Source organism: Hemiscyllium ocellatum, chromosome 10 (genome assembly GCF_020745735.1).
Source record: "Hemiscyllium ocellatum isolate sHemOce1 chromosome 10, sHemOce1.pat.X.cur, whole genome shotgun sequence".
NCBI classification, from domain to species: domain Eukaryota; kingdom Metazoa; phylum Chordata; class Chondrichthyes; order Orectolobiformes; family Hemiscylliidae; genus Hemiscyllium; species Hemiscyllium ocellatum.
Window position 1 is genome coordinate 57,770,254 of NC_083410.1, and position 13,284 is coordinate 57,783,537.

The window sequence follows — 13,284 nt, forward strand, 5'->3', positions numbered from 1 at the left end:
GCTGAAAATGTGTTGCTGGTCAAAGCACAGCAGGTCAGGCAACATCCAAGGAACAGAAAATTCGACGTTTGGGGCCAGAGCCCTTCATCAGGAATGAGGAGAGGGTGCCAGGCAGGCTAAGATAAAAGGTAGGGAGGAGGGACTTGGGGGAGGGGCGATGGAGATGTGATAGGTGGAAGGAGGTCAAGGTGAGGGTGATAGGCCGGAGTGGGGTGGGGGCGGAGAGGTCAGGAAGATTTGGGTAGACCCCATAAAATCCTATAGAGCCTATACAACTTTAGAATCATCCTAGATTCTTAAAAACAATGCTTTGTCTCTCTTCTTCAATATCCACCATCTACTTAAATTCTTCTCCCACCTACTTTACCATCACCTTCAAGAATACAGGTAGTTCTTCTATAATGCAGTGGTTGCATTCTGGTGCAACCCTGAATTATAGAAAAATTGCACTTTAGAAACGGTGATTAAAGTGTTTGTGATGTAATTTGCATTACAGCCAACACACATTTTAAAAGTTCATGCTTTAGAAACAGTGTCCCCAATTCATCAATTGCGTTACAGTGAATTTGTGTTAACAAAACACATGTTATAGCAGAACAACCTGTAACTGAAAGGAGCTTATGAACATCTTTTCACAAAAGTTGAAAATTACCTATTCATTTGCCCTTTCCCCTAACCAGTAAGCTTAATGGCCTTAAGTTCTCCTGCTAAAACCTTAAACTCAAGTCTTTCTCTAGCTTCTCTCTTGTCTCCTCCCACATGTTCTCTGAATGACTTCCACATAAGATGCAATCTCTCTCTCTGTTTCCACCAAACTGATGACCAAACAATTAAAACCCCCTTCCATCCCCATGCTAAATGAAACTGTAAACACATACCATGGCAGAGATGACTTATTTTTCAAATCTGTCACCATTACCCAACTCCAATATACCCACAACCACTGCCTAGTGGACTTGTGGTCAATGTATTTTCCTTCACAAATTTTTCTATGAAGGAAGAATGATACACAATGATCCAACTACTTGGGGTGTTCTGCAACGACAAGGCCAGGCCCATCCTTCATAACTACAAAGTACCTTATCTCTCTCCAAGCACTATTCACTCAGTCAACATATCTAGCCTTGAGCGTCAAAGCTTATACCCACAATCCTCTTCTCAGTTGTGATGACTGAGCTGACTTCTCCCAGAATTCAACTTGGGCACTTCTCACCAGCATTATCTGTAATGGGAAGATTACATTCATGTCATGGCATCAGGGATGTGGGAGAAAGGGTCTCCAGTAGCAATTGATGGAATGAGACCTCCATGTAAGCCACATTTTGGCCCTCAACTCCAGACCTTCTACAAAAAAATTTGACATCAGTCCTAACAATTAGTTGGTGAATACTTACTCATTCCACATTATTTTGCAGTGACCCCCGGTATACCTTCAGAAATTCAATTTTTATATCCTTATTGATGATTCACATTTGGTCACTAGAAAGAGTGATTCTGCAACTTTACAATGATGTCTAAAGATCAGGCGGTGGTAATAAAGGAATGCAATCAGATAACTAATTTACACAGCATTGTGTCTTCAGTGGATAAAATTGGTAAAGTTTGCCAGTGTTGCACATAGAGTTTGCACATTCTCTCCATGATTGCTTGGGTTTCTGCCAGGTGCTCCGGTTTCCTCCCACAATACAAAGTTGTGCAGGCTAAATGAATTAGCCACTGAATACAGGTTATGAGCATGAAGTGGGGGGTGGTCAGACTGGGTCAGATGCTTTTTGGAGGATCTGTGTAGATAGGCCAAGTGGTCTCTTCATGTACTGTAGGGATTCTATGAACAAAGGGATGCATAAACAAACTACTTTATGTCAGACACAATTTCTCACCTGGAACAGATTTAATCAAGTTCATTGTTCTTGTTTTGTTTTAGGTGTCAAAGTTACTAGCAAAAGTGCCCATAGTGAGAGAATTTTTGTGGTTGAGTTCCGTCCAGATTCAGATACACAGTTTGTATCTGTGGGGATAAAACATATAAAATTTTGGACCTTGGCTGGTGGAGCATTACTTTCGAAAAAAGGCACCATTGGAACTGTGAATGATGCAAGGATGCAAACCATGCTATCCGTTGCCTTTGGTGCTGTAAGTATTTTTTGATTATTCAAATAGTAATTATCTTATTAATAGTATTCAACATTATAAGAAATGGATAGATTTACATATTAGAAAACTAATAATTATCATTTTAAAATATACTCCCAATCCAGGACTCTTCTTGCGATAAAACCTAAGCAGGAAATTGTTGTGTTTTCTTTTCCATGGCTGGAATTTATTGTTTTTTATAAGTATTGTTAGCAAATCTGTGATATTAAAATTCTTATGTTCTGTATACATTTCTTGCCATAATCCTTACTTTCTTTTGCCGCTCTTGTGTTATTTTCTGCTCTATTTATCCCTATGTCCATATTTATAATGAAAAATGTTTAATTAAATTGACGAAATTACAATTTTATCCTCCAGCTGATGGTTTTGCCTCTTACACAAAAATAGGAGAACTAGACAGTATGTCTCACTGAGCCTGTACTTGTTTTCAATATGGCCATGGCTGACCTTGGGCTTCAACTCAATCTTTCGCCCTGCTCTCCATATCCTTTGATTCCCTGAGAGACCCAAGCCTTAAATCCATTTAATTATGGACCATGCGCAATCCTCTGGGCTGGATGATACCAAAGAACCACAACTCTTTGAGTGAAGCAACTTCTTCTTATCTCAGCACTAAATGATTGCCCATTTTATTTTATTTTTTAATATTTTTTAGAGCCAGCTCTCAGAGTGAACAGAATCTCTGACACTCCTGTTCTTTTTTCCCCTTACCCCCACACTACCGCCTAACTGCAGTAGTGCTTATTTTTCCCCCACACCCATATTTGTGTGCGCGGGTGTGGGACACAGTCAAAGACAAAGGTGCACAAATCTTTATTTGATTTCCACCACCAGGAATGAAAGAAAACACCCAAGTGGCCAGTGACAAGCAGTGCCCTTCACATCAAAGAGCAAAAGGGCAATGCTGTGTGATCAAGCAGTGAAGGGGGGGGGAGGGGGGCAGGGATTAAATCAAAATAGAATTGGAGGGGGAAATAATGTACTCCACTCCCTGTGGTGCCCACCTCTCCTTGAACAGCTCAAGGGTGTTGGTGCTCTTTCTCCAGAGATACCCAGGCTCTAACGTAACCGTGGAAGAGGGGCAGGCAATCGATCTTTACAACCCCTGATTGCCCCTTTTATTCTGAGACTGGGCTCTCATATTTTAGTGAACCCCCATTGGAAACAAGCTTTCAGAATCTACCTGATCAAACCCCATCAATATCTTATATGCTTTCCAACCTTACAACTTGTCCACAAAAGAAACTCCTACATCCCAAATAAACATTTCTGAGCCTTGCTATCAAACTAAAATATGGGTCAATATACCGGGAGGGAAACAGTGCTCCTGTTGTCATTTTCCACAGTGTGGCCAATTAATGGCCAGGGGTTGGGCTTCCTATTCATTGAATGATGAAGCGTGGTCTCTCAAGTCTAAAGGCCTAATCAGAAGCCTTTTTAAAAACTTCCTGTAACTCAGTTATGGCAGGCACCCAGGGCTCCTTGATTGGCTCTGGTTAACAACCCCATCAAGAATCTCCTAGTCAATGAGATCCACTTGGCCCTGGTTCCAATCACTACATCCCTCCACAAACAACCCCCTCCCTCCCCAAAATTCTGGGACTATGGGCCTGTTTCTTCTCTTGTAGATTCTCCTGGGACATTTTCATCCCAGGTCCGGTTCCTCTGACTTAGACTCGGAAAAGGGCAGCGTGTACCAGACTGTAGCCCATCTCTTGCACCTGGAACATCTCCGAAGAGTTTTTTCTTCTTCTGGCAGTAGCAGTATCAAGGCTGCATCCATCTCAGACTCAGAGGTTTCCTCAATGCTCGAGGGAGAGGACAAACATACAGTTTCTGAAAGCCTTTCCAGCTGTTCTGAGGGGTAGGTATGCTTTGCTCCTGTCCAGTTTGCACAGTAGCAGCTTTCAGGTGATCCACATGTTTGTTCAGGACCACCTCATCTACTCGAACTTTGTATGTCACGGTACCTGACTTCGCAATGACCTCACTTCATACCCATGGCAGGCCATTTCTGTGGTTCTGGCACCAAGTCTCATCTCCTTAAATAAACGGTCTCTCTCTTGCTTAGGAGTGGCAAGTGGCCAGCATTGGCATTCCTGTTGCCATTTCACCCTCCATCCCCAGGTCCAGGAATATCAGGTCTAACCTGTTGCAGAGTCTTCTGCCCATCAGCAACTCTGCTGGAGCTATCCCTATAGTTGCGTGAAGGAGAGTCCTACAATCTAACTGTTTAGTATCAAATGAAGCTGTAGGCTGTTTCTTTAAGCCTGCCTTCAACATTTGGACTGCTCTTTCCACCAGACCATTGGATGATGGATGGTATGGGCAAAAGTGAGGACTGCAGATGCTGGAAACCAGAGTTTAGGGTAGTGTTGGAAAAGCACAGCAGGTCAGACAGCATCCGAGGAGCAGGAAAATCGACATTTCAGGCAAAAGCCCTTCATCAGGGATGGTATGGAGCTGTTTGAATATGCTGAAAGCCGTTCAATTTTAGGAAATACTCGAATTCCCTGCTGATAAGTGACATGCCATTATTCATGACCAATACTTCTGAAATGTTGTGGTTCTGTTCGCCGAGCTGGGAATTTGTGTTGCAGACGTTTCGTCCCGTCTAGGTGACATCCTCAGTGCTTGGGAGCCTACTGTGAAGCACTTCTGTGATGTTTCCTCCGGCATTTATAGTGGTTTGTCTCTGCCACTTCCGGTTGTCAGTTCCAGCTATCTGCTGCAGTGGCCGGTATATTGAGTCCAGGTCGATGTGTTTGTTGATAGAATCTGTGGATGAGTGCCATGCCTCTAGGAATTCCCTGGCTGTTCTCTGTTTGGCTTGTCCTATAATAGTAGTGTTGTCCCAGTCGAACTCATGTTGCTTGTCATCTGCATGTGTGGCAACTAAGGATAGCTGGTCATGTCATTTTGTGGCTAGTTGGTGTTCATGGATACAAATCGTTAGCTGTCTTCCTGTTTGTCCTGTGTTGTCCAACGAGCACCCGAGCTACAAATCTTCTCACAAACTTTGAATACTTCTGAAAGTCTGTGTATCACAAATGGTGCTAGCACCTTTTCAGTTGTCATCCCTGAGTTTGCCAAACGAACTTTATACATGTTCAACTGCTTTGAATGGCCATCCACAATGATCAGGAACATTGACCACATGAAAGAATCTGAATAGTCGACGTTTAACTAAGTCCAGGATTTACCTGGCCATTCCCGTGAATGTGGGGGCATTGCCAGTGATATCTTTTGGTCCTTGTTGGCACACTGAATACTGCCACACCAACGCAGTGTGTCAGCATCCAATTCTGACCACCATCTGGCCACTCATTGCCAACATCTTCATTTTGGAAACCCCTGGATGACCCTGATATTGTTAGCCAGTATCAAATGGCAACTTTTACTCAGAGCAGTCACTCTTGCTCCCCATACTGATATGCCATCATCTACAGTCATCTGGTCTTGTTGGGCCCAGGAAAGTTTCAATCCTGATTGTAATGGCTCTTCTGTTTTTTTTTGTCCGCAGTCAAATATTGTCAGTGGTGGCTGGAAGGGTGTGTCGATGGTTTAAAACCAGAACTGACTGTTCCAAGGGAGGCATTATCAGTGGAGTATCTGCCAGTGGGAAGCAGCTAAAGGCATCTACATTTGTCATTTGGCCTCCTGGATGGTGTGCCAACTTGTAATTGTATGCACTGAAAATAAGGGACTACTGCTGAATTTGACCAGAAGCTATGGGCAACACAGTTTTGCCTTCCTGGTCACAGGGGTTTGTGGTTCAATACTGTGACATATTTACATTCAAAATGGCATTAGTTTCACACACCAAAGATGACCTTCCTTCTCTATCTGGGCATATTTGCATTCGGCATTAGCCAAAGTTCACTATTGGGCGTTCCTCTCCATTGGGCCCCTGGTGAGCCAACACCACATCAATAACATACGGGGAGGCATTGCATGTCATATTACCTTTCACTTGGGATTGTAGTGGGCTAGCAACTTAGATGACTTTTTCACTTCCCTAAAGGCTACTTCTTGAGTATGCAACCAGTTCCAAGGCTGATCCTTTTTCAATAGCAAGTTTGAGGGTGTCAAGCTGGAGGCCAGGTTATGTATGAATTTCCTGTGATAATTTACCAACCCAAGGAAAGACCTAAGCTCCAGTACAGGCATGGGAGCTGGGGCACCTTTGATCACCATCACTTTATCTTTGAATGGATGTAACCTGGTTTTGTTGATTCTCTCCAAACCAGGGAGAGACATTTAAGCACAATGTTCAAGTTCTCCAAGTGCTCTTTATTCCCAGTTATTAGTACATCAGCCAGATAAATGACAACCTGAGGTAGGCCTTGTAAAATGTTCTTCTTTGTACAATGGAAAAGGGTACAGGCTGATGATATCCCAAATAGCAATCTAGTATAGTTGTGGCTCCTGTCCAGCTTCATGAAGAATAGCATCCCTGTCAGTTTTCCATCTGCAAGAAGCAGTTAACCCATTGTGCTTTTCATGCATGGGTTCAGATTCCACTCTCGTTACCACTGAAATAACTGCACAGAGGTTGATATCCTGTTACCAAGTCACTCTTTATTTACGTGTATGCAGTACATGGGCTCTGACCAGCCAGTTCACAGAAAGTCCCTGAACTGAGAGGACCTTCTGAATTTCCTGTTTACATCTGTCAGCCAGGGTTCCCTTAGTAGCCTAGGATAACAACCCCAATCGAGGATCTCGCAGTCAATGTGGCTCTGATTCCCATCACTACACTTTCCAATCATATCACACCTAGAAAGAGGAAATACAACAACAACACACCATTTATGAAAAGTCCCCATCACTGAATCTAACACTTGTAGCCACAACTTTGACATTAACACTGCACATAATTTAGAGGCAAATATGGAGTTGTGATCATCACATGATGAATCACCGTGCATGGGTTGGCTACAGCCAGGCCAAAGGTAAGAAATATTTGTGTGTCAGCTCTTTGGAGGATTGGAGCGCAAACGAGTTCTGCTCCAGTGGACTGGAGATGGCAGCATACAGGAGAATGCTAATAAGGATGCATACTTAAATGTCTGCCAAAGTCAGTGTCAAGGAACATGGAGGAGTCTGACTTTAACTTGTTAGAGTATGCCATAGACAGTTGTTTCCTCTGAAACCTCTGCTGCACCTTTTCTATCACCACTGATCCAAAAACATTGCAGCTGCAGCTTTATATGTTTTGAAGTTTTGTGTGGGCAGATTACAAATCCTTTGCCTTCCCTGCAATGATGCAGTAACACTTCCTGCCAAAATCAGGAACTCACCACTATACTTCCAAGAACATTCTACAGTACTTATAGTGACTTTACAAGAGCAAAGGTTATTCAGAATTGCCTTCCCTGTAATGTGAATGTTTGATCCTGCAAATAATCTAATTGCTAAATCCCTATTGCAAGTGGACTTATGTTATTTAATGAATGACAAGCAAATGTGTTGAATCAATCCACATGGCCCAAGTCTGCAAACAGTTCATCAAGTCTGCCAGTTGGGCTTTTTGAAGTCATGACAGCCCTAGTTCAGAGGTTTCTGGTGTTTGCATGGGATGCACATCCAAACACCCTTTCTAGGATGGGATGCTATACTAGAAATGCCTATAAGACCATAAGACATAGGAGTGGAAGTAAGACCATTCGGCCCATCGAGTCCACTCCGCCATTCAATCATGGCTGATGCGCATTTCAACTCCACTTACCAGCGTTCTCACCGTAGCCCTTAATTCCTCGAGACAACAAGAATCTATCAATCTCGGCCTTGAAAACATTTAGCGTCCCGGCCTCCACTGCACTCCGTGGCAATGAATTCCACAGGCCCACCACTCTCTGGCTGAAGAAATGTCTCCGCATTTCTGTTCTGAATTGGATCCTGTTGGAACAGCACATCCAACTCAGCCTCAGTTTTGCTATATTGTCTCCAGCAACACTGCAATTTCAGCCCCAAGGTCTTAATTCCTGTTGCAACATCCCAAGAGAATGACTACTTATTTAATTACTTCAGACAAAATAACTATTAAGCACCTGAGCTGTGAGTTCCATGGCAGACGCACATTTCTCCATTGACAGAGCTCAAGAAAAAATTGTCAAGCTACAGTATTTACCTCTGAACTAAAAATATGTATGAATGCATTACTTATTTACTATCTAATTTTATATCTCTCATTTATAGAACAATCTTACGTTCACTGGTGCCATAAGCGGAGATGTATATGTCTGGAAGGATCACAGTTTAATTCGAGTTGTAGCAAAAGCCCATACAGGACCTGTTTTTACAATGTACACAACTTTGAGAGATGGCTTGATAGTTACTGGAGGCAAAGAAAGACCGTAAGATTAATTTTTAGATTTTTAATTGTTTTTTAAAGAATATGTTTATCCTAATGAATACACATTACTTTAAAAACTCTTCTAATGTTTAACATTAACATGTGTTTAATTCTATTAGTGGATTCACTTCGTTTCTATTAAGTCTGTTTGCAATCTATGATTAATAAGATTTGTTTGCAAGACCAATAAAAATTAATCATCTGTGTCCACCTAGAGGACATTTATTTGATTTTTTTAAAATCTCGAATAGTGTTACATTTTGCTTGCACTTTACAATGTAGTACTAACGTCAGGAAGATGGACATATTTAACTGAATGTGGAGCTTCTAGAACTATAATTAGAACACAGCTTCTCCCCACTCACAACCATCAATTTCATCCCCAATCTTTCACACTAGTGATGTTAATTAGTTCAATATAGTCACTTTTAACCCTAAAACAACATCCCTAGTGCCCTGATTCATTCCTTTTAGCACTGGTGCCTAATATCATTTAGCAATTGAGGTGCCATGCTGTTTCCTAGAAGGCAAGAATTATCTCCACATCAGTGCTTAGAAGTGTACACAATATCAATTTAGGGTAGTTATATTCAACAGCACTTAACAGCTCTGACATTTTATGTCTGATTGTATTTTCATTAATTAGAGTCATAGAGATGTACAGCACGGAAACAGACCCTTCGGTCCAACGCGTCCATGCCGACCAGATATCCTAACCCAATCTAGTCCTACCTGCCATCACCCAGCCCATATCCCTCCAAACCCTTCCTATTCATATACCCATCCAGATGCCTTTTAAATGTTGCAGTTGTACTGGCCTCCACCACTTCCTCTGGCAGCTCATTCCGTACATGTACCACCCTCCATGTGAAAAAGTTGCCCCTCAGGTCTCTTTTATATCTTTCCCCTCTCACCCTAAACCTATGCCCTCTAGTTCTACTCCCTGGCCCCAGGAAAAAAATATTTTGTCTATTTATCCTATACATGCCCCTCATGATTTTATAAACCTCTATAAAGGTCACCCCTCAGCCTCTAACGCTCCAGCAAAAACAGCCCCAGCCTATTCAACCTCTCCCTATAGCTCAAATCCTCCAATTCTAGCAACATCCTTGTAAATCTTTTCTGAACCCTTTCAAGCTTCACAACATCTTTCCAATAGGAAGGAGACCAGAATTGCATGCAATATTCCAACAGTGGCCTAACCAATGTCCTGTACAGCTGCAACATGACCTCCCAACTCCTGTACTCAGTACTCTGACCAATAGAGGAAAGCATACTAAATGCCTTCTTCACTAACCTATCCAACTGTGACTCCACTTTCAAAGAGCTATCAACCTGCACTCGAAGGTCTCTTTGTTCAGCAACACTCCCCTAGGACCTTTCCATTAAGTGTTTAAGTCCTGCTAAGATTTGTTTTCCCAAAATGCAGCACCTCACATTTATCTAAAATAACTCCATCTGCCACTTCTCAACCCATTGGCCCATCTGATCAAGATCCTGTTATAATCAGAGGTAACCTTCTTTGCTGTCCACTATATCTCCAGTTTTGGTGTCATTTGCAAACTTACTAATCATGCCTCTTATGGTCGCATCCAAATCATTTATATAATTGATGAAAAGTAGTGGACCCAGCACCAATCCTTGTGGCACTCCACTAGTCACAGGCCTCCAGTTTGAAAAACAACCCTTCACCACCATCATCTGCCTTCTACCTTCGAGCCAGTTCTGTATCCAAATGGCTAGTTCTCCCTGTATTCTGTGAGATCTAACCTTGCTAACCAGTCTCCCATGGAGAACCTTGTCAAATGCCTTACTGAATTCCATATAGATTACATCTGCTGCTCTGCCCTCATCAATCCACTTTGTTACTTCTTCAAAAAACTCAATCAAGTTTGTGAGACATAATTTCCCACACACAAAGCCATGTTGACTATCCCTAATCAGTCCTTGCCTTTTCAAATACATGTACATCCTGTCCCTCAGGATTCCCTCCAACAACTTGCCCACCACCATCATCAGGCTTACTGGTCTATAGTTCCCTGGCTTGTCCTTGCCAACTTTCTTAAACAGTGGTAGCACGTTAGCCAACCTCCAGTCTTCCGGCACCTCACCTTGACTATCAATGATACAAATATCTCAGTAAAAGGCCCGGAAATCACTTCCCTAGCTTCACACAGAGTTCTAGGTTACACCTGATCAGGTCCTGGGCATTTATCCACTTTTTTGCATTTCAAGTCATCTAACAGTTCCTCCTCTATAATATGGACATTTTTAAAGATGTCATCATCTAATTGTTCTGTTTTGATGTATGTTGGTGTCAGGTTATTTGCAATCCTTCAGTGTTTGTGGTCAATCTATCACATCTCCCAAACATATTTCTAGAAGCAATTAGTATAATTAATAGCTATTATTTTAATCATTGCCACTTTAATTTCAAAGTCTGTAAATGTATTTGTTTTCCCCAAATATGGTTATAAACTCCTTTCACAATTTTTAAAATTAATTCAATTAGAACTTGATTACTACCTATGGCTCTCAATCTTTAGATTTCTTGACATTTTCTACCTTTTTCCTGCATTCCTCTTTAATTTAATAATATGTAAAACATGTAGATTTTCAAACTTAATGTAATTTTAACTGGCAATTATGAATTTCGGTTTATTTTGTTGACCTGGAATAATGGCATTTTTTTTATGAATTGGAACACCACAATTAAATTTATTCTGAGAAGCCCAAATAGATTTTCCTTGGACAGTAAATACAAACCTGGAGAGCAGGTATAAATGCGAACATCGCTATTGTTCCAGACCTGTTTCAAAACTATTTCCTCATCATTTTTGAAGTAGTGTTCAGTGGTTTCCTCAAGGATCCTGCTCTTCGGACAATTTGTTCCTTGTACAAATGGGTGGTGCATGCTCTAATCATACTGTGAACATTTATCTCATAGACTTATAAATGTTACAACACAGAAGGAGGCAATTTGACCCATCTTGTCCACCCAGTCAACAAATCTGACAATACTAATTAAATTTTCCAGCTCATAGCCCATAACTCTGGAGGCTTTGGCAACACATTCACCAATTCAGGCAGTGAGTTTCAGACTCCCACCACTCTGGGTGAAATATTTCTCCTCAACTCCCCATTTAACTCTTAATATATATCTATGCCCGTCGGTTATTGATTAGATTACATAACTTACAGTGTGGAAACAGGCCCTTCGGCCCAACAAGTCCACTCCGACCCTCTGAACAGCAACCCAGCCAGACCCATTCCTCTACATTTACCCCTTCACCTAACACTATGGGCAATTAAGCATGGCCAATTCACCTACCCTGCACATCTTTGGATTGTGGGAGGAAACCGGAGCATCCGGAGGAAACCCACGCAGACACGGGGAGAATGTGCGAACTCCACACAGACAGTTGCCTGAGGCGGGAATTGAACCGGATCTCTGGCGCTGTAAGGCAGCAGTGCTAACCACTGTGCAACCGTGCCGCCCAAACAAGTCCACACCGACTGTCTGAAGAGTAACCCACCCAGACCCATACCCCTACCTTATACTTACCCCGACTACTGCACCCAACACCACAGGAAATTTGGCACAGCCAATTCACTTAACCTGAACATCTTAGATTGTGGGAGGAAACCAGAGTACCCAGAGGAAATCCTCGCAAACATGGGAAGAATCTGCAAACTCCACACAGACAGTCACCCAAGGTGGGAATTGAACCTGGGTCCCTGGCACTGTGAGGCAACATTGCTAACCACTGAGCCATTACGCCGTCCTTTTTATTTTATTTGACCCCTCTATTAATGGAAACAGTATTTTCCTATCAACTCTTTCTTATACCCTTCATTATCGTGTACACTTCAATCAGATCCCGTTCAAACTATGCTGCTCCAAAAAAAAATAGTCCCAGCCTATCCAATCTTTCTCTAACCCACCGCCAGCCTACGTAAAACCTGATAAATCTCTTCTGAATATGTAATCACATCCTTCCTGTAATGTGTTGACCAGAACTGCTAGTGGTAATCCAGTTGTGGCCTAACTATGTTTTATACAGTTATAGAATCATAGAGAAAGTGAAGACTGCAGATGATGGAGAGCCAGAGTCGAAAAATGTGGTGCTGGAAAAAGCACAAAAGGTCAGGCAGCATCCGAGGAGAGGAGAGTCAACTTTTCAGGCATAAACCCTTCATCAGAGTCATAGTTACAGCACAGAAACAAACTCTTTGGTCCTACTCGCCCATGCTGACCAAGTTACCCAAACTAAACTAGTCCCACTTTCCTGTGTTTGGCCCATAACCCTCTAAACTTTTCCTATTCATATATTTGTCCAAATGTCTTTTAAATGGTGGAACTGTACCTGCATCTACCATTTTCCTCTGGAAGTTCATTACACACGCGAACCATCCCTGTTCAAATAGATCTTCCCTAATCTTGTCTCTAAGCCTCAGCCAATAAAGACAAATATACCATATGCCGCCTTATCCACCTTATCTACCTGCTCTGCTACCTTCAGTGATCTGTGGATATGCACACCATGTTATATCTGAACTTCAGTACTTGCCAGGGTCTTACCTTCCATAGTGTAGTCCCCTGCCTTCTTACCCTTCCCCTCTCCAAGTGCACTATCTCCTACTTCTCCAAGTTGAATTCTATTTGCCACTGCTTTGCCCAGCTGACCAGTCCATTGATATCCTCCAGATTACAGCTATCCTCCACCATTTACCAGTTTTCGTGTCAGAAATGAACTTCTTGATCATATCTC

At 42.2% G+C, this 13,284-nt stretch overlaps 1 protein-coding gene across 5 annotated transcripts in view; it reads left to right on the forward strand.

Annotated features, from left to right (window-relative positions):
• LOC132819436 (echinoderm microtubule-associated protein-like 6) overlaps nucleotides 1-13,284 on the forward strand; it is a 512,298-nt gene that overhangs the window by 420,535 nt on the left and 78,479 nt on the right. For all 5 annotated transcript variants that reach the window (XM_060830942.1, XM_060830941.1, XM_060830940.1 and 2 more), the window contains 2 exons: nucleotides 1,925-2,133; nucleotides 8,356-8,513. In XM_060830942.1, coding sequence (XP_060686925.1) covers nucleotides 1,925-2,133; nucleotides 8,356-8,513 — 367 coding nt within the window. The remainder of the gene's footprint in view (nucleotides 1-1,924; nucleotides 2,134-8,355; nucleotides 8,514-13,284) is intronic.